The sequence below is a fragment of the Solanum lycopersicum genome, chromosome 3 (genome assembly GCF_036512215.1).
Source record: "Solanum lycopersicum chromosome 3, SLM_r2.1".
Classification (NCBI taxonomy): Eukaryota; Viridiplantae; Streptophyta; class Magnoliopsida; order Solanales; family Solanaceae; genus Solanum; species Solanum lycopersicum.
Window position 1 is genome coordinate 61,260,012 of NC_090802.1, and position 26,869 is coordinate 61,286,880.

At 33.6% G+C, this 26,869-nt stretch overlaps 5 protein-coding genes across 6 annotated transcripts; 2 read left to right on the forward strand and 3 right to left on the reverse strand.

The window, feature by feature from the left end:
* The first annotated feature begins 2,941 nt into the window (after positions 1 to 2,941).
* On the forward strand, positions 2,942 to 7,314 carry LOC101267392 (enolase 1, chloroplastic). Its single transcript, XM_004236045.5, has 7 exons — positions 2,942 to 3,556; positions 4,308 to 4,615; positions 4,880 to 5,034; positions 5,120 to 5,437; positions 6,207 to 6,353; positions 6,450 to 6,500; positions 6,975 to 7,314. The coding sequence occupies exons 1-7, from the start codon at positions 3,135 to 3,137 to the stop codon at positions 7,038 to 7,040; spliced, it is 1,467 nt and encodes a 488-aa protein (XP_004236093.1). The 5' UTR covers positions 2,942 to 3,134; the 3' UTR covers positions 7,041 to 7,314.
* Positions 7,315 to 7,540: 226 nt separating this feature from the next.
* Positions 7,541 to 12,826, reverse strand: LOC101267102 (plant cysteine oxidase 3). Its single transcript, XM_004236044.5, has 5 exons — positions 12,600 to 12,826; positions 11,923 to 12,074; positions 11,291 to 11,453; positions 8,298 to 8,498; positions 7,541 to 8,167 (listed from the first exon to the last, which is right to left on the reverse strand). Exons 1-5 carry the CDS (start codon positions 12,751 to 12,753, stop codon positions 8,043 to 8,045), a joined length of 795 nt encoding a protein of 264 aa, XP_004236092.1. The 5' UTR covers positions 12,754 to 12,826; the 3' UTR covers positions 7,541 to 8,042.
* Positions 12,827 to 15,330: 2,504 nt separating this feature from the next.
* Positions 15,331 to 18,973, forward strand: LOC101266808 (protein MIS12 homolog). Of its 2 annotated transcripts, XM_004236043.5 has the most exons (7): positions 15,331 to 15,615; positions 15,723 to 15,780; positions 16,040 to 16,159; positions 17,181 to 17,276; positions 17,362 to 17,500; positions 18,406 to 18,543; positions 18,628 to 18,973. In XM_004236043.5, exons 1-7 carry the CDS (start codon positions 15,494 to 15,496, stop codon positions 18,693 to 18,695), a joined length of 741 nt encoding a protein of 246 aa, XP_004236091.1. In that variant the 5' UTR covers positions 15,331 to 15,493; the 3' UTR covers positions 18,696 to 18,973. The 2 variants fall into 2 exon arrangements, with proteins under 2 accessions (XP_004236091.1, XP_010318901.1); XM_010320599.4 differs by lacking the exon at positions 16,040 to 16,159 and having other exon boundaries at positions 15,349 to 15,615.
* A 1,677-nt stretch (positions 18,974 to 20,650) lies between these two features.
* LOC101266500 (protein STRICTOSIDINE SYNTHASE-LIKE 11-like) lies at positions 20,651 to 22,051 on the reverse strand. Its single transcript, XM_004236042.5, has 3 exons — positions 21,767 to 22,051; positions 21,399 to 21,665; positions 20,651 to 21,282 (listed from the first exon to the last, which is right to left on the reverse strand). Exons 1-3 carry the CDS (start codon positions 22,021 to 22,023, stop codon positions 20,808 to 20,810), a joined length of 999 nt encoding a protein of 332 aa, XP_004236090.1. The 5' UTR covers positions 22,024 to 22,051; the 3' UTR covers positions 20,651 to 20,807.
* A 2,875-nt stretch (positions 22,052 to 24,926) lies between these two features.
* On the reverse strand, positions 24,927 to 26,303 carry LOC101245347 (protein STRICTOSIDINE SYNTHASE-LIKE 12-like). Its single transcript, XM_010320797.3, has 3 exons — positions 25,973 to 26,303; positions 25,570 to 25,839; positions 24,927 to 25,475 (listed from the first exon to the last, which is right to left on the reverse strand). Exons 1-3 carry the CDS (start codon positions 26,221 to 26,223, stop codon positions 24,986 to 24,988), a joined length of 1,011 nt encoding a protein of 336 aa, XP_010319099.2. The 5' UTR covers positions 26,224 to 26,303; the 3' UTR covers positions 24,927 to 24,985.
* Between the last annotated feature and the right edge of the window lie 566 nt (positions 26,304 to 26,869).

Sequence of the window (26,869 nt, forward strand, 5' to 3'; positions counted from 1 at the left end):
ATTTTAAGTAAATATGAAATTTGTATAAAAGTAGTTTGTTGCCAGATCTTTGATTATATATTTCTTCACCAAGTCATCTATTTATTTAGTTAGTCTTTGTTATTCAAGAAATAATTAAATAAAAACATGACATAAAAAATTTCTTTAAAAACTCATCTCGTTGTATTATCAAAAAAAAAAAAAAAAACACAAAAACAACTTCATCCGTTTTTCTACGGAACAAAAAGTATATATATGCACCTTGTTTAACAGACCTTTAGTTTCTACCTGCTATTCTTATATGCAGTTGGAAATATAACCATTATTGTTTTTCGTCTATGGGTTGATATGCTTTAGAGTCTCTCATAGATTTAAAAGCTGATCAAATTAACTTAAAAGTTAGTTTTTAACTTATTAGAGTGTTTGATAAATATCAAAGTAACTTATTTTAAGTTAAAAGTATCTTTTGTTTAACTTAAAATTCATTTTATGTTGACCATGTATATATTACTTTTTTATTCTTAATTCTTTTTTTTTTATTATTATTATTATTTTATTATTATTATTTTTATAATAATTATTAGTATTATTAATATTTTATCATTTTTATTATTTATTTTATTATTCTTTATTATTATTATTATTATATATTATTATTATTTACTATTATACTACTTTTATTATTATTATTTATTTTATTATTCTTTATTACTATTATTATTATATATTATATATTATTATTATTATTATTATTTTCATATTATTTTATTATTATTATTTATTTTTATTATTTTTATTATTAATATTTTATTTTTTATTTATTTTATTATTCTTTATTATTATTATTATTATATTGTTAATATAATTATTATTATTATTATTTTCATATTAATTTTTTTTATTATATATTATATATTATTATTATTATTAAATTAATCAACTTTTATCATGTTAACAACTTTTAAAGGTATTTCAGACATTTTGATTAAAGAAGTGTTTACCAGCACTTATTTGCTAAACACATGGACAACTTTTTTTTTAACTTCATACTTTTATCCAAACACATATCTACTTATTTTAAAAGGAAGTGAGTAATTTCCCTAAATAGTCATACATGTTTGAAAAATAACCTAAGAATATCACTTATGTTTGTTTTAGGACTACAATATCACCCAACTGCCTATTTTTCTCAAATTATACTTGATACAAAAAAATACATTATCTTTGTCCTATTAGGATGCCATGTCAGATTATTTATTTATTTATTATTAAAAAACTATGTTTTAAACCTATTTAAATGTTAGGTTGCAATAAGTTTTATTTTTAAAATATTGTTTTGTGTTTATGTTTTTTTGGAAATATTTTATTTTTTAGATATATAAAGATAAATTTAAAATATGTGATGTTACTTCATTAAAAAAAACATTTTTTAAAAATAATATATTAAAATTTTTAAAACAAATCATAAATATTTATAAAATTATATTAAAGAAAATTGCATGAATTAATTCGAGATGTACTACTTCTTTACCTTTAATCATAAATTTCGAATTCAAACTTGAAAGAGAATCCTATTGAAAGTGTCTTCCGAAAGCGTCTCAACTTAAATTTTATTGGGACTTCGATTCGGACTCGAATAATTTTGAATGCCATTTTCAGGGATCTATAATTTTGTCGTGTTTTAGTAGTATTTATGGTGATTTTGATATTATAATTGGTTTATTAATTGGGTGTGGTTTAGTTAGTAATGAGTGGGTAGTGGGTTGGATTAAAAATTATATTAATAAATTAAATTATAATCAATAAGTTGAGCGCCAAGTATTTTAAAAAATATTTTAACAATTTAATTTTAAAATAGTTAAATAAATGGTCAATTTTGAACCCAAATGTGGATATCAATGATATTTTGGAGCTAATAGATGGATGAGAAGAGCATTTTTTGGAGCTAATAGACGGATGGAAAATAATTTTGTACCATTTTCAATACTTCGAAGATAATTTAGACCCTTTTTCCTTTTTTTTAAAAAAGTAACAAATTCTTTTTGAGAGTTTCCATATATTTTTGCATGAGAAATAACCGACAAAAGTGCATCAATTTTCTTTCTTAAGAAAATCAATGACAACCTAATGAAGTCCATCGAGTTTCAACATCTTTTTATGGTGTTATAAATTAGCAATGAACATGAGTTCTTTTTACTCGTATTTAATTGAATAAAAAATTAGAAACTTAATATTTGAGTTAGTCCAAATAAACTAGATATGAAAAAAAAGTGCTATTTTTTGATTAATTAATTTATTAAAAAAGAAAATCAACACACTTTTGTCGATTATTTTCACACAATAATGTACAGACACTCTAGAAAAAATATTTTTTTAAAAAAATTGATGTTCATCCATTATTATTATTTTCTTTAAAAAAAATATGACGTTAACTTTTAAAATGAAAAAAGTGAAAATAAAAAAATCATAAATATAATATTTTCTATTTAAATGTTACTAGAAGTACAGACCCTCCATTTTGTTGATCTTTTGAAAAGAAAGTGTCTAAATGAAACGTAAAAGTTAAAATGAAACAAGTTGACAGGACAAATTTAAAAGTCTGTATATATGTTCGACCTAAATAAAAACGAAAGGTGATATAAATTCTTAGAAGCAATTCCTCATTGTCTGCTCGTCAAAAGTTGATTAGGCAGCCCAAGAATTTGCAATAGGAAATCTGATGGAACCCACAAATATCAAAACACGATTTCATCCGTTTTTATTTGTTATATTATTTTTTAAAAAAATTAATTTAATTAATAGTTAAAATTAAATTAATTTAATATTTTAAATAAAAAAATTAAATATTTAATAACAATATAAAAAATATTATAAATTATAATTTTTCAATTAAAAATAATCGGACATAATAGTATTTTCGTACGCTCGTGTCCATTACACCTACCAACTCATTGGCCTTTCTAAGTTAAATATATATATATTCAATTCTACTACTAACGTCTCCTCCAAAGCACAAACCAACCACCATCGAAGCCATTTTCATTACCAAATTCTTGCTTTCTTCGCCCTTCGGCGAACTTTCCTATAAACCTTTTCCCTCCATTTAAATAATCCCAAAACCGCTTTTGCTCTGAAAAAAGTTGCACACAAAAGAAATGGCCTTGGCTCCAGCGCAGCTCTCTAAGACTTTTTTCTCCACCAAACCCACATCACAGACGCCGCTTTTCTCATTACCTGCTACCCAGAAGATTCAATCTCGGAGGTTGTCTTCCACCGTCCGGTGCTCCGTCGCCGTTGCACCATCGGCAACTGCATCCAAGGCATCAGCCAAGGTGAAGTCTGTTAAGGCAAGGCAGATCATAGATAGCAGGGGAAATCCTACCGTCGAGGTTGATCTGGTCACCGGCGATGATCTACTGTACCGATCGGCGGTTCCAAGTGGCGCTTCCACCGGGATCTATGAGGCATTGGAGCTCAGAGATGGTGACAAGAGCCTCTATGGTGGTAAAGGGGTCCTCAATGCTGTAAAGAATATTAACGAATATTTGGGCCCCAAACTTGTTGGTGTTGATGTAAGGTAAGTTATATCTTACTAAATATTTATCGCATTTTCGTTTTCTTCCCTTCTTTTCGTAAATATTTCCATCTTCCATTAGTATTCGGTATCAGTTTGTATAGTACTTCATAACATGGTAGTTTTTCTACTTCACAAGCTGAGAGTTTGCTTAGAGCATTTTTACTTATAAAAGAGAGTTGTTTAGAGCACTTGCACAATCAGAATCAAGGTCCTTCTATGTTAGTATAGGTTTTTGTACGACCCATTACTATGTGTGTACGATCCATTACTGTTTAATCGACTTTGGTTTGTTTATTATGAAAGGGGCTGAGTAAGTTTATAGTTTAATACTCGTCTTTATTGGTTGTCAATAGGCTACTTAGGTAACTGCATATATGATTTGGGTAGTAATAATGAATTTAGCTGAAGCTTGGCTTGGTTCAAGTTGAGGTAGAGAAAAAGAAGATGACGGGTAGATATAACACACAGACATCTCAAAAGATCAATTAGTAGAGAACACCGGTGATGCTATTGCTTGTATGGTACTGCAGTATTGTTACGCCAAAAATATTTATGACAGCCACTAATACTTATACACAGTTACACACATATACATATATTGTACATTGCCAACTAATTTTTGGTGGGCGGCTATTTGAGCTAATTTCTCAATAATAGTAAATGTCAATGGAAATGGATGGCTGCCTTGGTGGCTTGTTAATACTTCTTCAGTTCCATTTAAATGTGACAATTTTCTTTTCTTCTTGTGAAGGAACCAAACTGATGTTGATGCTGTTATGCTGGAGATTGATGGAACTCCTAATAAATCAAAACTTGGAGCTAATGCCATTCTTGGAGTTTCTCTCAGTGTGTGTAGAGCTGGTGCTGGAGCAAAAGCAGTACCTTTGTATAAACACATTCAAGAAATATCTGGAACCAAAGAACTTGTAATGCCAGTTCCAGCATTCAACGTGATAAATGGAGGGAGCCATGCTGGCAACAATTTGGCTATGCAAGAGTTCATGATTCTACCTGTTGGAGCACCAACATTTGCTGAGGCACTTCGTATGGGTAGTGAAGGTTAGAATAGCGTAAATATAAAATTGCTTCCTCTTTCTTGATGGCTATGTCTCTCACTTTGACAAAAAGTGTTGGTTTCAGTTAATCTGCATTAGGAGGAGTCAAACAGTAGTAGCTTTCTATTCTGTATATCAAACTGCTGTTTTGTCCTTGAGGTTCCTATAGCCCCATGACCTGTAACCTTTGCATATTATGTGTTCTGCAAACTTGTACATAATATCTCTTTACATAGTATTTAACTGTCCGCACTTGATTGGTAAACAGTCTACCACACTCTAAAGGGAATTATCAAAGCTAAGTACGGTCAAGATGCATGCAATGTTGGTGATGAAGGTGGATTCGCTCCAAATGTCCAGGATAACAGGGAAGGGCTAGTATTGCTTATGGATGCAATTGAGAAGGCTGGTTACACCGGCAAGGTTGGCTTTCTTTTTGGCCTTGCAGTTTTATTAAATTATTTTATCTTCGGAAGTTATTGATTTCCTAATTGGAAGATTGGTGCAGATTAAAATTGGCATGGATGTAGCAGCATCTGAGTTCTTGACAAAAGATGCAAAATATGATCTCAATTTCAAGAAACAACCAAATGATGGAGCTCATGTACTTAGTGCTCAGAGCCTCTGTGAACTCTACAAGGAGTTTGTCAAAGATTTTCCTATTGTATCTATTGAAGATCCCTTTGACCAAGATGATTGGAGCTCTTGGGCATCTCTACAATCTTCAGTTGACATTCAACTTGTTGGTGATGATTTGTTGGTGACTAATCCAAAGAGAATTGCTGAAGCAATTCAGAAGAAGGCATGCAATGCATTATTGTTGAAGGTAAGGATTTGTCTTTAAGCAACAAACACATTTCTGTAGCAAAGCTGCCTTGTTCCATCAGTAGGCTTCATTCTCATTTCAAATGCTTAGTTTCTCAAAACGTAATTGTACATTAATTTTAAGAAGCTAAGTGAAGTATGCTACCTGTAAGGTTCAATACCTTTGAGCTGATCCTGGGCACTTATCAGCAAAATAGCCTTAAAACAGTGGTGCTTAATTTGGTGATTTTCTCCGGAAAAGACAATTATTTCCCCGTATAAAGACTTCAAGAGTATTTAACAAGCAGGGATTCCTAGAAAGATTTTGGTCTGAACAGAACAATAGTAGTATGTTAATTAGCCTTTTTGGATGAATGTGTTTGTTATAAGACAGTATACTTTACAGCTTATGCTGTAATAATAGCTATGATGTTTACATATGTATTTTATGGTGTGATTAATCTGAGTCCCTCTTTTCGGGTGTGACCTCAAGCACTTGACTCGTCAGAGTTCACATGAACTATAATCTAAATCACGTTGTTATCATGTATAGTTAATTCTATTTCAAGTTTGAATGGGAAAGAAGGAAAAAGTTTAGATATCAAAAAAGCAATTCATACATTATCACGGGTCCAGTCCTGTTAGATAGGAACACTGCATTGATGTGCATAAATCCCTCCTATAAGATTAGGCGTTGGAAGCCCGTGCCCAGTAGAACTCTCTTGGTAAATGAATGACACATGGTAGTCATGTAGTGAGGGCTTGGCTCATCAACTTTCAAACTGTTGCAGGTTAACCAGATCGGTACTGTCACAGAATCTATTCAAGCAGCACTAGACTCCAAAGCTGCAGGATGGGGTGTTATGGTCAGTCACCGAAGTGGTGAAACAGAGGATAATTTTATCGCAGATCTGTCTGTTGGTTTGGCCAGTGGACAGGTACTCTAGACTTCCAGCTGTTAACATTGGTTAATCGTTTCCACCCTTTTAACCACCAGCAGCGTATTAATATTCTTTTAAATTCTCCCAATGCAGATAAAGACTGGAGCACCCTGCCGGAGTGAGCGGCTGGCAAAATACAACCAGGTTGGAACACTTAATTCCCTTTCTTTATTTGTTTCTTTCATCTTATTTTTAATTGTTGCCTTTGTTCCTGTTTAAGTTATTTCATTATTAATATGTTCATTTAGGTAGTAGTCTCTTGTCACAGTGTTTAGTTACCTTTATTTATCCTGCGGTTAGCAAATTTACCCAGACTGCTTGGAAGTTGATAAGCTTTCTATGTGGATACTCTATCTCCATTGCAGATTGTATAATTCTATTCTAGTCGTTTAAAATTCCTCCATAAAAGTCCCCCCTACCCAAAAAAAATAATAAAATACCTTGTAGCATTTCAGCTGGATTTTGTTGATGTCTGATGCCTATTATGTTTAGTTTGGTGTAGCTATTCTGTGTTTGTTGATAACTTAAGGGTGAATGCTTCTATTTTATTTTATTTTATTTTGATAAAAAAGTTTCTGCTTGGTGTTGAGTGGCTAAACTCTGCTATACTGACTACAGCTTCTACGTATCGAAGAAGAACTTGGAGATGTTCGTTATGCTGGTGAATCTTTCAGATCTCCTTGAGAAAGCAGTCAAAAGTTAAAAGAAGGATAGGGAGAATCCAGAAAAGTTTTTCTTTTGTTGTATACTCAATCGGCATTGTTGTTAGATATGTTGTATTCGTGGAGGATCAGGTAGGCATTAGAAGCTACATCTGGTCGACTTTTCGTGCAGTTCTTTTTTGAATTTTGTTCAAGTCTTTCATGCGTGTGAACTTTAGTATCACAAACACAGTTCCCTGTCTGTAGTAGTTGTGCTCTCTTAATCAAAATAACAAGGGCCCTCCATTTTCTTGTGAGTGTCATGAACAGTACGTACTCTTATCTAGCTGTTGGGGGATTAGTGGCCTCATACCCACTCAAGTCAACAAATTGTTATGTTTAACAAATATTTCAGATTTTTTCATTTCGATTTAAAGTTCTCCAGATGTTACTAGGGAGGTTCTCTCATATTATCACATCAAACAATTAACTCCACAAAGTTTCCCCAAGCTACTCGTAGGATTATAATGCTGGAAACAAACATAAAAAACGACCATCTAATATTAGTCTTCAAGGAGAGTTATCTGCTCCTGTAAATCAAGGCTTGGAAACTTGAGTACATTTGACAGTACACTTTTCAATTACAATAAAAAGTTCAGCATCAACGCCTAAGATGAATGACATATTAATAAACATTGGAGTGATTGAAAGATCTTCAATTCCATGTCTCAAAAGTGAAATACTTTGTTGACATGCCGGGGGTAGCAGATGATGGATCATATGGAACTGATACAACAACATACCCAGTGCGGGAACTAATACAAACTCCAATATACAATGCCAAAGACTTGACTACAATATAATACTGTAGCATTTTCATGATTCTAACAACATGATCAACAGCCTTCTTGAAGATTATGAAGAAAAAAAAAGATACACATCAGTTAAGCATCATTTATAGGTCAATCTTGGGTAGGCTCACAGTAAAAGGGCTCCATGAACATCCACACTCCATACTTAAGCAAATGCAGGAAAACGTATATTGCTACCTCTGGATGTCTGGACCCATGTACCTTCCTGGGCGCATGTACAGATCCTCTGGGGTATCAACCACAGCAAGCCATGCATATTCTTGTTCCTTTCCATTATCAACAATTTCATCTCCATGTGCTGCAAATGCATTATATGGTTATCTCAATACAACTCTCGAACAGACTGGTTACATTTGACTCCAATCTGAATAAGCTAAGCAATCCTTGAGAAAGACAAGGCTTCAAAATGGAAGAGGATAGACACTAACCAAAGCTGGAATAAGGATAATCATGGTAGTAGGTACATCTTCTGCCAGCTGCTTCAAGATAAGGAGGAGCAAGAATGTCAAGAACTGCACAAGGTGTAACGGCAGTAAAACAGTGCAGATTCCCTCCACTCTTGGGATGCAAAACCGATGTACCATGTGGTGCACTTACGACCTTATCAACCGCCAACCTAGCCAGTCTCACTGTCAAATAAATACATCATGTTTCTTTTTTCTTAATGCTTTTTGTATGTAGTAAATCATAAAGATCTACAAATGCAAAAAGTAGGGAAAGTAAGTGTGTATATTAACTATCAAAATCAACAAATTTTTATATAGTATCAGAGATAATACCCAGAAGAAAATTTCAGAGATGCTATTTCACTTTGAATAAGCAATACCAAAAAGATATGCAAATGCATGTCGACTGCTATGCTTCAGTGTCTAGCACAGTGCTGGTGGATATCGATTTTGACAAGGATAGTCTTACATACATGAAGTGCAAACATTTAAGAGTATACTTCTTAATCAGTGAAATAATATACGTCAACAACGAGTTTTTTTTTGAAGTAACATATACTGAGGAAAACACCAACAAATAGGACAAAGCAGTAAACTGCCAAAGCACACGAGGTGAAGAAAATACAATCTCAATGGGGCTCAGTCCAGCTCAGCTTAAAAATACTGGACTTAAGCTTTACAGACCCCAAAATGAAATGGATCAAGCACTAGCAGATAGATTGCAAAAATAATTGAGCTAATGAGTGGGCTTGCTAAACAAGTGTTGCCAAAACAAGAAAATTGGAACCAGAAATTTCGAGACTATCACTTGTAGATATGTTAAACATGATCAATTTATAAATATGATGAAATGAAGAAAAGAAACAGCAAAACATTGATATTGTTTACCAAAAACCAAATAAAACCCAATTTACATGAACTCATAGTGCTGAAATACCGGATTCACCAAAAATGCAAGCTCTACAATAAATCAACAATGCAAGATAGTTCTGTCATGTTAGACGATGTATCTCTCTTGCTACTAAAGCCAACAAGCTGCAACCTAAAATTCATCCATAGAAATCTAAAGGCGATTTATCATAAAAGCGCCAATCCTCAAGAACAAGAAATTAAGAATGTCAGTTATTAATCCATGTTGCCATTTAGTACATCAAATCTTGATTACTATCCTCTAAATTGCAAAAGCTTTACACCTCCAGGAATCAATTTGCCAAAGTGAAGATGAGTCTTGTGAATATACGATCAAGAATTTATCATGGTAACTATTGATAGAACTTAGAGGGAAGAAAGATGTGTTTTTCAACAATCCGCATGGCATAAGTAGTGGGTAAAAAGAATAATAAAGACACATTTCAAAAGCAGAGGATGTACAGGAAGCTGCCTCAAAAACTAAGAATGGTTATGCTGTGTCTCAAATAACAATGGATAGGAGCAGAACAGATTTGTCATTTGAGAGAGAGATAGGAGTAGTGGGTATGAATTCTAGCCAAAGAAAGTGGGCCACTTGAGAGAGAGATAGGAGTAGTGGGTATGAATTCTAGCCAAAGAAAATGGGCCACAACGGAGGAATTTGACCGTTAATAAACAAGGAGCTATCTCTCAACAGACAATGATGCAATCGAAAGAAATATAGACAAAAGGGGTCGGTAAGTTTGTCAAAGTCGATGGACAACTCAAGTGCAGTAGAAGAATCACACAACCAAAAGAATGGGGAAACATACATATGCAAGAAATCCGGGAAGACAATTGTTTATTCTAATGTGAAAGAAATTAAACACCGGCATATTCTGCTGTTATTTGGCCAATAAGGTGGTGCTGGATCCAAGTGTATGCTAGAGAAATATGCAAAATCTGCAAGTTCAAACAAGAATCATAGAAGCATCAATTTCCAAACATGTAAGATGGTCAATTCACGACTAAGTTTCAGTTTCAACAGTGAACGAAGGGTTTCACCAGGAAAGTTGTTCCAATGAAGTTAAATGAAGACAAAAAACAAATGTCAGTGGCCCAGGACAGCAAAACACTCTTTCTCTAACATTTGAGCCCACCATGACCAGAACATGTTCAGATCCAGATTAAAACATCTGACATATCTGAATATAAGAGTGTTTTCCACATTAATAATAAGGATTGTTTGGAATATTGGATAAAGTTCACTACGCAATCAACTTCAGCTACCTCCAGTTTCCACTTGCCAAGTGTCTATAGTAATAGTACTTTGCTAGACAAGTGTTGTAGTCATACACCACCCTCTTAGAACTTTTATCATGAAGTCTAAATTATAAAATTTCAAAATAACTCTAAAGTGCAGGAAAGTTCCTCATTAAGACCATATAAAAAAAGTTTGTACTTAATAAAAGAGTGATCTCTTATCATGATGCTGTTTGAAAGAAATGAGGACATCTAAGTAACTATATGCTACCTCACAAAATTTCAAGTCCACTGAGCATCATAACAGTCACAGAAGATGGAGCATAATGGACACGGTCGAGTTGATAAGACCGTCAAATACAAGTGCCACACAAATTGCTGAAGCTAAAAGAAAGACTTGAGCATATCCTAAATTGCTATGATTGCAAATCCTGTGCTATTTGAACATCTGCAGTTTTCAAATTCTTTATCACACAATTTCTGGACCATAAAGAAACTTTGCTGGATCTAAAAGTTCTCTAACATATTGCGGAGCCTCGGTGGTGAGAGGGTCTAAGGCAATATACTAAAATTCCATGTTATGAGTTTTGTCTGCTTTACCTAGAAAAGTTTCTATATATAACTAATGGTCGTGATATCAAGTCAATGAAGTGACTTCTGGCCACTTTATCATCCACACCACAGATACTTAGATTCTCTGAAGTTCACTTGGTGAGTACTCTAATGAAAAGAATGTAAATTCTTTATTTCTTTGGCTGCTCGTCATACCTAGAGAGGATTTAAGAAGCCCTTAAAATACTTGAAGTTTGTTTTTTTAAACTAACCTGTAGGATGACCAGCACGTTCACTTTTCCTGATGCAAGCTGGCTCAACCCAATCATAAGCTTTCACGTGCAAGGATCCATAGAGGACTTTGCTCAAAACAGTCATTCCAGGATGGTCATGCAATGGAATGACAGCAGAAGTTGGGAAACAAAACATGCACATCTGCATACATCAATTCCAATTGAGTTTGTCGTAGATATTACATAAGCTTGAATTACTCATCTAATGAAAAAACACACATTTGATACTGCTAGAAATAAAGCAACAAAGGCATGATGTCAATACATTAAAATTTTCTTACAATGCAACCTGAAGAATTATTTTTTAACCATAAAAATAAACCTGTTCATTCAGGTTTTAAAGTCGGCGTATTTTAGAATGTCCTTGCATGCATCCAATTAAATTTGTATGTTCTTTTCAAAGCTTCGATGGTGGAGATCAAAAAAAACCTCACTGTTGACGAACAAATTGTGAGGATATCTTGTTTTGTCGTTATGCAGTACATTATTAAAGGCCGTGTTGACAGTTGACACGAGGATATATCGTTATCAAATAACAATTCAATGAGAGACCGTGTAAATGCATTTGACAGATACACATGCAATGCAGCTAAATAAGAACGATATCTTACAGTAAAGTTTTGACCCTCGTGTATATCCACATATGTAATCGGTTGAGCCCAGCGATCCACCCTGTTGAAGACATTGAGTCCAAAAAGACCATGACCTCTTTCATCCTCTCGGCTTTCATCTTTCAGTCCAACATCTTCAGGACCAATCGTATCTGGAAAAAAAAGTTAAACCTCTTGTAATACACAGTCTATGATACCATAAACAGTACCTTTCCTTAACTTCGATTTTAAATACGTATAACAATCCCCATTACTTTCATGCACAATTTGCACGTTTGTATGTGATACAAACAGCAAAATAAGTAATCGATTACCATAATAGTGAAAAAAATGCAACTTTCTCTACGTTAATTATTGCCACTTATACAACATTTTGTAAATCAACTTCCTTTCTTAGCAGTTTTTTCCTACATTCTCTATCTGATCACTCTTTCAAGGGATTTGGCAGCTATTCCTAGCACCAACCCCCATCCCTTAATCGACTTCATTCATCATAATCCACATCTAACATCAATACTATGAGCATAAATAACTTCGCCTCCTCAATTTCCTTATAAAAACAGTTCCGGAGCTCATAATTGTCGCATTAAACAGGAATTGGTACACTAAATGAAAATGTTAAAACATTAAGACAGAAAAGTACCGGTTTCTTAAGCAAAAGGGTAAAAGATAATTACCCAAAAGCGAATAAAGCTTGTGGATAGCTTGAGAAGAAGGTGATGAAGTTGCAGAAGGCGCAAAAGTCTGCTTACAAAGGTCGAATAAAGCTTGAATGGAACAAGGACTCTTCTTCGTCATCGTGAAGAGCCCTCGAATTCTTTGCACAAACATTACCAGTTTCCGGATTATCGGGTTAGATGAAAATATCAGCAGCTTATTAGATCATTTTGACATTTTTGGGAATAGTGAAGGACCTGAACATAAATACCAATAAGTTACTCATTATGAGAAATTTTATTTTATTTCTTATTCATCGATCGCCCCTTAAAGTTGTCCGCATATTTCACTTAGATACCTTAACTATCTTTTGTACCTATTGAACACCTAAATAATTCAAAACATATAGCTATTAAACACAAAATACTGATATGGCAAGAAATGCATTTGCACTTCCATGAAGTGCGTGAAAAGGCTTAAACTATTGTTTTAAAAAATATATATATTTTTCTTCTTTTATTGACACTTGACATTATAATTAACTTTAAAATATTTTTCTTCTTTTATTACACTTTCTTCAAAAAAAAAATGAAAGCACCCCACTCCCTTATCTATCATCTTCTTCGTAATTTAGTTTGCAAAATTTATTCGTTTTAGCTCCAAAATTGTTTTTCTTTCTTTTCTTATGTACAAAAATTTATATCTTCCAAACATGAAGATAAATGAAAAATAACTATGAAGATTCAGATTTGAAGAAAGTCTTCGTATTATTTATTTCAAATCTCATAAAAATAAGGAAAAAATATGAAGAAGATGAAAGGTTATAAATGATTTTTACGTATAAAAAGTTAGCCGATATGTATTTATCATAATTTTTGAACAAATATTTTTACTTAAATTCATATATATTCATTAAATTTATCAAAAATGACATTAAAAATTTTGAAAAAAATAATAATTTTGGAGCTACCAATTTCATTTTGTCATCGATGTAGAGTTAAATAACCGCCAACAAATTTTTCTTTCTTCTCCACTCTTAGTATGAAATGTGTATACATATTTTTAAAAATTTAATCTTGAAGTTATTTGAATAGATAAGATTTTGTAATTTGAGAATATGTGTTTAAAGGAAGAAGATGAAGATGAAAGGGGGTTGGGGTGGGGTGGGGTTGGGTTAAAATAGGTTGACGTTTCATTTTTTTTCTTTTTCTTTTTTTTTAAAAAAATAGATATTAAATGTTTTTTTTATAATTTTCTGGGGCCCAATGCCAAATGTTATATTTTAATTAGTCATTTTGCCATGTCACTGCATGTGTATCACACAATTTTCACATTTTTTGTTGAATATCAAAAAAACGTCTAATATGAACGATTTTTTAATATGTGAAAGTGTTTAATTGGTAATGGTTTTAGTTGAGGTATCTAAGTGAATTATGCGGACAACTTTAAGGGGACGCTGATGACTTAAGCCAAAAAAATATTTCCCATTTGATTGATTATGTGGTTTAGTTTAGTAATAAATACGGAGTATCAAAAACGAAGAAAAAAAAGTACATGAGGATATCAAACATTTTGTATTTTTGTTATAATGGGAATGGGTATAAAATATGGGAAAATTATGCGGCTAAGCAAATTTATACTATTTAATTACTCATCATAGCTATATTTTGCTATAATTACCACTCACGACTAACATTACATTAATTACGTGGGGTGACTTCGAATTTGTATAATTAGTCATGTTTGTATATGTATAATTCGCTAGGATATACAAATACATATGTATAATATACAATTTTTATCCTATATACATATACAATTCACCTCTCTTCCACTTTCTGCCCTCTCTCCCTCACCACTCTCAATCTCGCTTGCCCTCTCTCAATCTCGTTTGGCATTTATACAAATGTATGTGTATAATATACAATTATATACATATACAATTCACCTCTCTCTCATTTTCCGCCCTCTCTCGATCTCGCTTACCTCTCTCCCAGTCTCGATCCTTTCTCTCCTCCCTCTCCCAATCTCTCTTGTCATATATACAAATACGTATGTATAATATATAATTATCTAACCAATATACATATATACAATTACCATTTTCTCACTCCCCCGCCCCCTCTCTCTACTAGTCTCGCTCGCCTCTTTCCTCCATGTAACGTGTAGCTATATAAATTGTAATTATCAAACTATAACTATGAATAGTAATTAATTATTTTTAAGAGGCCATATGTGAAAGTTTTTAAAAAAATATTGCTGAACTTCTGAAAATAGGATAATTATTTATTCTTTTGGCACAATTTTCCTAAATAATTAATCAATGGGAATTAATAAAGTTTGAATTATTATAAATGGAGAAAAATCATGTTGTTTCTTCATTTTTTATTACAAAAAAATGAGATACCGTTAACTAAGTGGAGCAACATGTATGTCCCCGATTCGAGCCTTGATATAAAAATTTTTGATAAAAAATATCTTTTCAAAAAACATTATACGAATTTTAATTTAATTGAATTTTAATATAAATATCGTATGTTAAAATATATATTTTTTTTATATATATATAGTCTCCACTTTCCACGATGGGCTTCACATGAAAGGTAATTCCAAAAAGACAATAAAAATATAACACAATTAGAAGTCTAAATTATAACAATATAAATACAATTACTAAATTATATTAAGTTTGAAATATTTTTAAAACAAAAATATAGCTTAAATAGCCTGCCAATAAAGTTTTATTGCCCTATTTGGGATTATAATTATTGAATGGAGAAAAGAAAATGCCCAATCTCACCTGGCGGGAAACTGAAGAGGGGAATTGCAAAAGAACAAAAAGGCCTTGAAATCAGAAATTTGAAATTGCAGAAGCACCAAACCCTTGAGGAAATTGAAATTGGGAAGCTTGGTAATGGAAGGCAGCGAGAGCGAGAAGGTGTTCGATTCATTGAACCTAAATCCCCAACTCTTCATCAACGAGGCCCTCAACTGTGTAGACGATTTAGTTGACGATGCTTTCGATTTCTTCCATCAGTAAGTAGTTCCTTCTCCAGTCTTTATCTTCATGTATTTTTCGGTCGAATTGCTTACTTGTTTCATCTCTTGTGCCGTTTATTTTACCTTATGGTGCTCTGTTGTAGAGAGGCAGCAAAGCTTCTGAAGACCGAGGGCACAGATCGATCCGAAGATCTGAGAAAGGTTGGTGTTCACACTCTTTAACTCAAGTGCGTCCTTAGTGCATTACTCCTTCTGTCCCAATTTATGTATAATTTCAAAGTCATTCAATTTTTTTCATAGCAAAATTTCGTTGTTAATTATTGTGATTTATAATACTAGTTGTCAAGTTTAGAAGTTTGACTCTTGAAATTACAATTGTGGTGGCACATGAATTGAGATAGAGTGAGTATTATTTTGTTGAGCAGTTCAGGCCACTGACAGGAATAAAGTACATTTGTAGGGTGTGACTAACATTAAGAACATAATCCAATTGGCTCTGGATAAGCGTTTGAGCATGTGGGAGAAGTACTCTTTGCACCATTGTTTTACAGTTCCACAAGGGTTCTCTTTGCCCAAAGCTGTACGTTCTCTATTATGGATAGTTTCCGGTGTCTTTTTCTTTACCTCGTCTGTCATTTGTCTCATATTGAAGTGTGTAGTTTCATTTTCTGCATACTGGAAAACCAATCCATCAATTAGTAAATTTTGAAATGTCCTTTTCTATATGCCATCCTTTGTTTTAAGACTTGCATATTTATAGTCTACATAGATTTACATCTAAAACAAGTTAAGCATCAAAACAATTTACCATTGGATCTTTAACATATCCATCACTTGTCATGCTGTAGAGCTGATTGCAATGGTAACTTTTTTCTTTTTTCATAATTCAATATACAAGAAACCAGTCTTTCATAATTACTATAATCCTACAAGGAGATCAAGTAAATTTTGGAGGTGATCTGTCTAATTATTCTGTCAAATTTTGTTTGAATAGCACATCTCAAGTTCAGATATGGAGTTGGAGAACAAAAGAAAATTGTTCCTGTGAGATGATTGACCACTGGCTCTTTGACCGTTTCCTCTCCCTAGGAAATAGGAGAACCTGGTAAATCCAGATGATTAGAGTCTTTCTGTGATGCCATACAGATAGGAAACACTGTGATTCAGCTTGGTTCAATTTTGTAGTCCAAATTTATAAGTAGGAAATAGTAAAAGGATAAAAAGTAGGAGCGGAGAAGATTCATGCAAGTTGTTCATATGGACGTGGGTTGAAGAACGTGCTTCCCAGGGCACATTATTCTGAAGGTGCACAACCATCATCTACTTCAACCTGCAGTTGAATCCATATACAATTATTGGAAAGTGGAAGGAATATAAGTATCAATTTTCTATGGGTAATTTGTCTGCTTGGGACTAAATGGAGCTTTTTAGATGAGAAGAATGCCTGAATGGAATGATATCTCAATCTTGGTGACCATGCTTCATGCATTTTATTCTTTACTTTGTTATTTGGTAAAAGTTGATTCGTTATTTGCTGATTGTTAGTAGACAGTAATTACTCATATCTGTGATTTAATATTACTTTTGGGAGGTTTATCTAGGACGGACCATCCAGTGCCTCTTCACTTGATACTAATTGCATTGAGAATCCGGAAATAGACTCAAAGTTGAATTTCTTAAGGAAAAAACTTTCTCAGGTAGGCATTCCTCAGAAAATTAGTAGATGCTGCATTTCTTTATAAATTGATAATTTTATTCCTTTGCAATTTATGATCTATGCAGGTGGGAAAAGAGTCTGCTGAGCTTAAAAGAGAACTACAAGCACTGGAAAGCCAGTCCATGTTAAGTGGTCGCTCTGCTGCCTCTCTTACTGAAGCATTAGAGTTGTATCAGCAGCAGTCAGTGAATGAGAAGTTTGAAGGTAAATCTTTCGCTCAACTCTGGAAATGCTTCTTGACTTGAGAAACATGAAACATCGTTTTGGGAAACAGAGAAGCATAGTCTGGTTACCTTTCCTTAGATACAAGTCTTTACTACTGAAAACTGAAAACAACATTTATGTGGTATTTTATGACTAGATATTCCCTATTTCATATTTTGGATCAGAACCTTCAGCAGCTGGGCGAACAAGAGATACATGTAACTGCAAATGATCCGGATTTTTATATGAACAATACCTGCCTTTGATATCGACTATAATCTATGCATTTTTTTTCTCTTTACTAATTAATATTGGGTACTGTTCTTCCTTTGTCAAGACCTTGAATGACTAGGTGTTTGTCACCTTGTCATGAATCGCTTCCTTGCTCTTCCTAGGGAGGTCCAGCCAAGTATGGTAAATTCAGTTTCTGCACTGAGTCATGTGTGTGATCAATTTTTATGGTTCTGCACCTAAACTTAGCTTTATCTTGGCAACAGAAAAACAGCAAAGAAGGAAAGAAGATAGAAAAAGAGCAGAAATTAGCATGTCATCTTAGACTACGTAGAAGATTGCCTTTGTGTATGGTGTGGTTGTAGCTTGTGAGAAAAATAGGAGTGGGAATTCTATGTGTGTTAATGAATAATGTGCTGATTATCTAACATCTCTTAAATTTGAGTGTAGAATCGACTAATCTAGCCTCTGCTTCTAAACTTTTCCTACTTCAGCTCATTATGTAACTTCTTTATGGATTTGAACTGGCGATTACATTCCATTTTGAGAATCCTTCATAGGGAATATCTCTTTGAAACTTACCTTTTGCAAGGTTTTGTCTAAATGATATAATTCCAGTAAATTCATCGAAAAGTTATTGAATATGGTGCCATTAATTTGGCTGTTTCTTCCAGAATTAGTACGGACTGCATCAGATTTTCATACCAAATTAGAGACATTGACAGCCAAAATGATGGAAGATACTGAGCACCCAAGAGCAAAGAGAAGTCGTGTTTCAAATGGTGAATTGTATAGAATGAATAACAATAAAGGTCAGCATTCTGGCCAACTCAATTTAATTATCTGACAATGCACTTGATATATTTGCATGCTAAATGTTGCATTTCATCTTGTAGGCCTCCTGAGTGTGACAATGGAGGAACTTCAAGAACTTGTGGATGATATAAAGACTCTTCGCGACTAATCAGTGGCTTAATTCTCTAGTGCTGTAAAGAAGTGCTCGTTTAGATTCCTAGTTATGTAAGAAGTTTTTGATGTGATATATTTCTTCGTTTTGAAATGCCTAAAATGTGAGAGATAACAGTAAGCAGTTTACTATGACATGATTAATGACAAGTATGGAAAAACAAATAGCTAAAACCTCTTGATATTCTGAGTGTCTGAACAGATGCAAATATTCCATATGTTTTCATAGATTATTAACCACCAAGATCATATGAACAACTACAATGAGGTAGCCGACATTGCTTGTTCATGCGCATTTAATCTTCTGCAGTATTAATTGTTCCCTGTGCCTTTGCCTGTATTTGTGAGCTGCCTGTAAAGTAATTCAGGCCCTATTTCAGCAAGCAATTTTCTGTTGCACTGTTATTCTACTGCTAAGCATATGAAGTTAATCCCTTTACTGTGATAATCATTAGAAAGAGGAAGATGAAATATGAGATTGTCTAACCTGGAGCATGTAATGGCTCCTGAAATTGTTAAGTAAATAACTCTGGCATCATTATTGAAGTCTAGTAAGTTACTATAGGCAAAGGGCACTGTCTATCATCGGGTTCATCTATCAAGAACAACCATGAGGCCATGACTGATATCATTCATGTATAGGTGACTAATTAGGTAGTAAAACTGAAGGCTCAGGGTCCTCCTTATGTTGGTTTGTGTACTAAGGCCATTATTGCCCTTGCATTTTTCTATCTTAAGGAGGAAGTATATCATTATATCATGTCAAGAGTAACGGTTAGGAAGAATGATAATAGATGAAAATAAACCTTAGAAAAATGCAATTAGACCAAAGAGAGGAATAACTATTATTCCAAAGGATCTGTCTGACTATAAACCATCTCAAGCTTCCACCTGTTATTTTTCCTTTTCTTTGCTCTAATAAAAAGAGGGAGTGATGGTAGGGAAAGCTAAGTTCATAGGTTATGGAGATGGTGGAAATTTGCAGAGATAGATAAAATTAAGGGTGTCAAAAATGAATCCAAACATGGTAACCCGCCCAGAATTTTAAGGGTTGGGTTCAAGATAATTTGAATTGAGTTCAATCTCAACACATTCAAGCTTAACCCATTTGAAGAGATTTCTAAATTGAACCCAATTCAATCTCCAATTTCAACCCGTTTTAGAACTTTTTATTAAGATATATTCCTATTTTGAAAGGATGAATAATTATTGATTTAACATCTTTTATGGTTTATCTATGTACTTGTTACTTTTTTAACAAAAAATTCTTAAGCGAAAATTCAAATTGTGATTATAAAAGTTAAATATCAATATGTTAAGTTATTGAGATTAATCGGATCAAATTGGGCGGTTCAAGACCCAACCCGTCTTGTAACCTATTTGAGCCAAAATAACTTGGGCGGGTCAAAATCCAACCCGATTTCTATTCAACCCATTGTAGTATTTCCAATTTCAACCCAACCCCCCCATTTGACATCCCTAGATAAATAATAGTTCAAGCAAAGTATTTTTTTTTTGACGACAAGGGAAACTCACAGCCGCTACCCTTTTTGGGTGCGCACAGGGTAAAAACCTGCTCATATGCAATAGCTCGCAAACCACATAGGAGAGGTAACCCGCACTAGGCAAGCTTGGTGCAACAAGCTCGACCCAGAAGGCAAACCCCTTGCTTTCGCTGGCAAGGGTTTTGAACTTGAGACCTCCAACATGGAAGTCCCAAGCTCAAACCACTGGGTCACCCCACTTACTATCCAAAACAACTCCATATGAGATGGATGATGTTTGGTTCATAGTCCTACCAGTAGTCCAATTGTATGGTGAAACAAGTCACAGATCCCTGTGGATGATTGAAACTAGTTCAGCTACCAAGTGTGGTTTGTATCCCAATAGGCGGCTAAAAATATCCAAAGTGCTCTGGTAATTAAAATTCTGTGTAAATCAACTAACTGGGAATTGACATAATATGAAAATGCTCAGTTTGAATAGTCCACAATTTCATTTGGTGTCCAGGCAATACAGTTATGCTGTAAGTAAGGTCTACAGTCTTTTTATTTAGTGTAGATACTAAATGCTTTATATCATAAAGCTTGTTCTTGAAAGATAGAAGACATCAAACTCCAAAAACACCAATGAAGTTCTGGTCTAGAGACCCAACATAAAGCTTTCCTTTATATTCTTGAACTTCAGTTATCCCATTAGGGCTATTATATTGAGCTGTGAAATTACATGTTTCCACGACTTTTCCGAATTGATTGATCCTTTGTCCTAGTGAAAATGTAGTAGGTTGTTTGGTGTTGGAAATAGCCACCCAAAAGTCCCCCAACACAGTCCTCTTAATGTTATCTGGAATTCCATCAACATTTGCGAAAACATCTGATGAATTTGCTTTTGCGCCTTTGAGCCAAAACCTCCGAATTCTTTGAGCAATATATTCTGTGACCAAGACATATGAATTATCTTTGCTGAGTGCCACCCCAACTGGCCCTGACAGTCCACTTAGTATTAATGTAACCTGTTTTGTTGCTATATCATACTTGAACAATCTCCCTGATGTATCTCCGCTTTCAACTATTCTAGTCCTATTGCTGCCAAAAAATTTCAAGTTATTTTGATCGAGTTAGTTACCCCTCTGTCTTAAGGATATTCAATGTAATATTAGGAAAATTGAATTGGACATAATATACATTTTTGAGCAACTAACCCAGTCAGGAATATAGCTCCTGAATCTACAAAATAAACTACTCCTTTACTTTGGTCGATATCTAGTGCATCGAGAAAAGCAAAATTCCTGCCCTGAAAGCCAGGAACGCGTGTAACAAGCCCTCCGCTCGGTCCAACCACCACGAGTCCATAAAACGCATCAGTTATGTAGAGATCACCAGTTCTGTAGTAAAATCCAAGGCCAAATGGTCTTCCACATATTTGTTGTAATTCTGGCCCATTTTTTCCATCACATTTTGCCTTGGTCCTGAAGAGGAACAGTATATAGGGAAAACAAAAGGATATCAAACTTTGAACATGCAAGTAAATGAAGGGGTAGTTCACTCTTTTTTAATGTGAAAATTTTACCTATTTGGTGATGTAACAGCAAAATCAGTGAAGCCCACTCTTGGGCCTTGATATTTGACTATTCTGCCATCTGCAATACCTGTGTAAGGTCCTCCACCTTTTCTATCGAAAGCAGAAGCCTCGGGGCCTATTGTTTGTAATGGAAGTTGGAGCTTGCTAAATGCAGGAAATCGACACCAAGCAATGCTGGGAGAAACATTTAGCATGATCCAAATCTGGACGAACAATACTGTTTTTCTAATTGAGACTGTTTCCATCTTTCTGGTGTACTCAGTGAAACGATATGCTGTTGATACTTATACTAGCAATTACCCACTGCCCCTAGCATGTTAAAGAAAATAGATTATAGTTGTGCCTAACACCCTTTCCCCCTCCCTCCCTGCTCAGATTTGATTAGATGATGGCTTAGCATTGAATAAACCAAGAATTAGCGATAAGTCTACCTCTCTAATATCATATTAAAAGAAAGATTGTGGGTCTAACTCAACCATATCAAAAGTTAGCTCGATGTTTGTCCAAGATCATATAAGAAGACAGTTCCTTCCCTCAACCAATGTGAGACAATCTAACACAACAACAATAAATCTTACAATAAGTTTATGCTGATTCGGACATATTAATTGGTACAGTGTGAAAACCTGTATGTGTAAAAAAAATGTATACACAGGGTTCTGTACATGTCTAAATTCAGGATTTTAACTAAGAATCCACTACATCAAAATCCTTGATCTGTCACTGATCAAGAGCCTATTATTTACTAGCTTACCTCTCTTTTCGAGTTGACAATGGGGGCTATGGAAAGAAAATTTCAATGCCGAACCTCAGTGGTCACCTAACCATATAATTAGTTAGCTTAAGCTACAGAGACTTTCCCAAATGAAGTTACTAATCATATTTCCCTGCTGAACCATTTCAATATCTAAATTAGATAAGATGAATTGTTAATAGTATTTCAAATCATTCATGGCACCAAAACATTTTTAAAAAAAAATTCTGAAAAAACTGTAGTTGTTTTGTCAATAGTCCAGCAGATGCCTCTGATAATTGTGTATAATATATTTCATTTGTTTCAAGAAACTGTAGTTTTTTCCATCAATATGGTTCAAACTAGACCAGCCACCTAGTGTGATTCCTATTCCAATAGGTAAGCAGAAATGTCAAAATTACCAAGGGTAAAAATAAAAAATAAAATTGTGTATACATGAACCAACTGGTAATCGATACTATATGAAAAATGCATAGTTTTAATACTAAGAAGTTACTTTTATAAGTTCAAGATCACTGTTTGGTGATGTTACAACAAAGTCATGCTTAGAAACTGAATTTATTTACCTATTTGGTGATGTTACAGCAAAGTCAGTGAAGCCAATTTCCTAAATGCTGGAAATTGACAGTGACCAAAACTGGGGGAAACATTTAGCAATATCCAAATCTGGAGAAGGAATATTGTTTTTGTAATTGTGATTGTTTCCATGTTTCTACGGTACTCAATAAAATAATTGTCTGTTGATACTTATACAACCAATTGCCAACCACCCTTAGCATGTTAATGTTAAGAAAATAGACATGAGGTGAAACAATCTAACACGCATTCATCCCCCTCACCCGTCCAGGTTTGGTTAATTAGAGCGTGGATAGCATAATTAGATGCGAGCTCAATATTAGGAATATCAAGAAATAAGGATGATTCTTCTAATACATTATTAAAAAAAAATAAAAAATATTTATAGGACAATTTAACTAATACAACAATGGTGAACCTTATGATGAGTTTGCAGGTTCGATAGAATCAAGTGCTTTGGGGTAGAACTATAAGTGAAAGACAAGTATAGATAGAGTTAGATATACATTTTTAAAATCCATTTTTCAACTCAGAAATCATAATATGTAATTTGTTTGATCTACGACGGATCCAACTATAAGTGTGGACATGAGAGCGAGATAGGGGGGATTTTCAGCTGACGTGCTCTTAGAAGAAATTTTCTATTGACAACTTACAATAAGAACAATAAAATCTTAATCAAATTTAAGTTATATATATCATCAGTTTAAAAGGTTTCTACATCATCAGATTATCTTTACTTGTTATAACAGGTAACCTGTCTTGTAGATATTCTTCGGCCGACTTGATATAGTACAAATAATTATTCTTTACACTAGCTCATATTAATCCAAATTTCCCCATATTAAAAAATAAAATGAGAGTAAAATTTACATGGTACTGCTACCTAATGTATATATATACATTTGGTCCTTAATTATACTACACAAAGAAAAGGATTTTTGTATGTTTCGTGTAGGTTTATACATGAGGAAAACAGAATTACAGGGAACAAATATAATTACTATAACTTCTAAATTCTGCTTTTACAGGGAACAGTTTACTTAGTTGTGTGGTTTGACTTGGGGTGCTATATTTCTTGCAACGTGGTGTGATCCTATTGGCTCATTCATATAACAGTTATGAGAATGGACTTTAAGATGGGTATTTGGACCTTGGGTTAGTAAAATGGGCTCATATCTTGGAAATTAGCCTTAAAAGTTTGGACTTCAATTTAAGTCCATGTTGCTGCCTATTACACCTTCTCTAAAAAGAAGAAAAAATTACGCAGCTAAGTAAACTTATACTATTTAATTATCTATTATAGCTATAGTTTGCTATAATTACCATTCGCGATAACATTAAACATTAATTACATGAGTTGACTTTGAGTTTCTATAAATAGTCACGTTTGTATCTGTATAATTCGCCAAGATATACAAATACATATGTATAATATACAATTATTTATCCTATATACATATACAATTCACCTCTCTCCCACTCTTTGCCCTCTCTTGATCTCGCTTGCCTCTCTCCTCCCTCTCCCAGTCTTGCTCACCTCTCTCCTCCCTCTCCCGATCTCTCTTGCCATTTATACAAATACATATGTATAATATACAATTATCCAATATACATATATAATTGACATTTATCCCGCTCATTTCCCCCTCTCTCTCGCCTCTCGCCTCTCTCCTCTCTTCTCTATATATAATGTAACTATAAATTGTAATTATTAAATTATAGCTATGGAGAGTAACTAATTATTTTCAAAGTGAAAGTTTCCCTAAGAAGAAGGTTTGCAACAGTTTCATCAAGTGTAGAAAATGCTTATTCATGTAAAAATGCATAAAGCCTGGATCATTAAAACTTATTATTGTGAAAACAGAAGATATACATCAAACTCCATCAACACCAATAAAGTTCTGGTCTAAAGACCCAATATAAAGTTTGTCATTACATTCTTGAACTTCAGTTATCCCATTTGCACTAGTATATTGAGCTGTGAAATCACGCGTTTCCACGACTTCTCCCAACTGATTTATCCTTTGTCCTGTCGAATTCAAGGTGGGAATGATCAAAAGCTTTATTCTCACGCTGACAACAGCCACCCAAAAATCACCGGATACAGTCCTCTTAATGTTATCTGGATTTCCATCGATGTTTGTGAAAACATCAGAAGAATTTGCTTTTGTACCTTCAAGCCAAAACCTCGTAATTCTTTTACCAATAGCTTCGGAGACTAATAAATATGATTTGTCTTTGCTGAGTGCTACCCCTGCTGGGCCTGAAAGTTTACTTAGTAATAATGTGACTTGTTTTGTTGCTATATCATACTTGAACAATCTCCCTGTTGTATCTCCGCTTAAAGCAATTAAAAACCTGTTGCTGCTTACAAAGCCATTCAAAAAACAAAAAACAGTTAGTTGCAATTCAATGGAATCCTGGCTTAACTCATAAGCTCATGAGGAAAGGGACAAACCTAGTTCGGAATATGGCTCCTGCATCTACAAAATAAATGATTCCCATTTCCTGGTCGATGTCTAGTGAGTCGAGAAAGCCAAAAGACCTACCCTCAAAGCTAGTAACAAGTGGTGTAGCGAGCCCTCCGCTTGGTTTAACCACCAACAGTCCATAATATGCATCAGTTATGTATAGATCACCAGTTTTGCTGTAAAATCCAAGGCCATACGGTCTTCCACAAGAAATTTGTGATATTGGGTCATTTGTGCCATTACATATTTGCTTGGTCCTAAACATATATACATTATATATGTCAAAATATCAGTCTTTGAGAAAAAGTAAAGTTTGTGAGTCGCTAATTCCTATTTTGTTCTTAATAGTGAATAAGAAAAAGGTCAAGCTTAGAATTGGAAATTAGTTACCTATTTGGTGATGTAATAGCAAATTCAGTGAAGCCAGTGTTTGGACCTTGATATTTGAATACTCTGCCATCTCCAACACCAGTGTAAGGTCCATCGCCTTTTGTGTCGAAAGCAGCAGAGTCAGGGCCAGAGATTCGTGATGGAAGTTGGAGACGTGAAAATGCACAATGAACAAGATAAGGTGAGGCATTTAGGATTATCAAAATCTGGAGAATTAGGGAAATTGTTTTTGTAATTGAGACTATCTCCATGTTTCTATTGTATTTTTAATAACATAAATCAACTATTGATATTTATACTAGCAATTGCTCACCACCCCTAGCTTGACTCGAGTGTTGTATACATTTGATTTATTTATTTAATAAAATGTATGTATTTAACAAACTCACATTCGTTCTCAACATTAAGTCATGACATTTTATAGAATCTTAACAGAAAATCTGTCTATGATCGAAAAAATTCTGAACTCAAAGACTTTAAATCATTTATCTCGTAAAAGCACGGAAATATTTGCTTTTTGACATCTCTGTGTTTTCTAAGAAACATTGCTTGACGTCTGAAATTACCAATAATGTCAATACTAATCCAACTTAACGTCCTAAAAGTTTATTGCTAATAATATATACATGGGTACGGTAAACATTGGAATTAAAATTTTTGATATTATGATATTTGATAATTATTATGGCCATTTGATATGTTTTTAGTATTTGTTAATTATTATAAGTTATAATTATAAAAAATATCAAAGTATATAATTACAAAGACAACTCATATATATTATTATAAAAACTAACAAATATATAAAGTACTATTAGCACAAAAATTATTCTTTAGACGTTGGACTTTGACTATTCTATTTAAATTGATATTTTTTTTTGTGTAATCGATTAACAA

Coding starts and splice junctions, on each gene's coding strand:
- LOC101266808 (XM_004236043.5), top strand. CDS start 15,494: ATGGAAGGCAGCGAGAGCGAGAAGGTGTTCGATTCATTGAACCTAAAT. Junction 15,781..16,039: donor GATCCGAAGATCTGAGAAAG/GTTGGTGTTCAC, acceptor GTACATTTGTAG/GGTGTGACTAACATTAAGAA. Junction 17,277..17,361: donor TAAGGAAAAAACTTTCTCAG/GTAGGCATTCCT, acceptor TGATCTATGCAG/GTGGGAAAAGAGTCTGCTGA.
- LOC101245347 (XM_010320797.3), bottom strand. CDS start 26,223: ATGGAGATAGTCTCAATTACAAAAACAATTTCCCTAATTCTCCAGATT. Junction 25,840..25,972: donor GCTATTACATCACCAAATAG/GTAACTAATTTC, acceptor ATATATGTTTAG/GACCAAGCAAATATGTAATG. Junction 25,476..25,569: donor GGAGCCATATTCCGAACTAG/GTTTGTCCCTTT, acceptor CTTTGTAAGCAG/CAACAGGTTTTTAATTGCTT.
- LOC101267392 (XM_004236045.5), top strand. CDS start 3,135: ATGGCCTTGGCTCCAGCGCAGCTCTCTAAGACTTTTTTCTCCACCAAA. Junction 5,035..5,119: donor AGGCTGGTTACACCGGCAAG/GTTGGCTTTCTT, acceptor AGATTGGTGCAG/ATTAAAATTGGCATGGATGT. Junction 5,438..6,206: donor GCAATGCATTATTGTTGAAG/GTAAGGATTTGT, acceptor AAACTGTTGCAG/GTTAACCAGATCGGTACTGT.
- LOC101266500 (XM_004236042.5), bottom strand. CDS start 22,023: ATGGAAACAGTCTCAATTAGAAAAACAGTATTGTTCGTCCAGATTTGG. Junction 21,666..21,766: donor GCTGTTACATCACCAAATAG/GTAAAATTTTCA, acceptor GTTCCTCTTCAG/GACCAAGGCAAAATGTGATG. Junction 21,283..21,398: donor GGAGCTATATTCCTGACTGG/GTTAGTTGCTCA, acceptor ATTTTTTGGCAG/CAATAGGACTAGAATAGTTG.
- LOC101267102 (XM_004236044.5), bottom strand. CDS start 12,753: ATGTTTGTGCAAAGAATTCGAGGGCTCTTCACGATGACGAAGAAGAGT. Junction 8,499..11,290: donor ACGTGCTGGTCATCCTACAG/GTTAGTTTAAAA, acceptor TTTATTTGACAG/TGAGACTGGCTAGGTTGGCG. Junction 8,168..8,297: donor TTATCCTTATTCCAGCTTTG/GTTAGTGTCTAT, acceptor ATGCATTTGCAG/CACATGGAGATGAAATTGTT.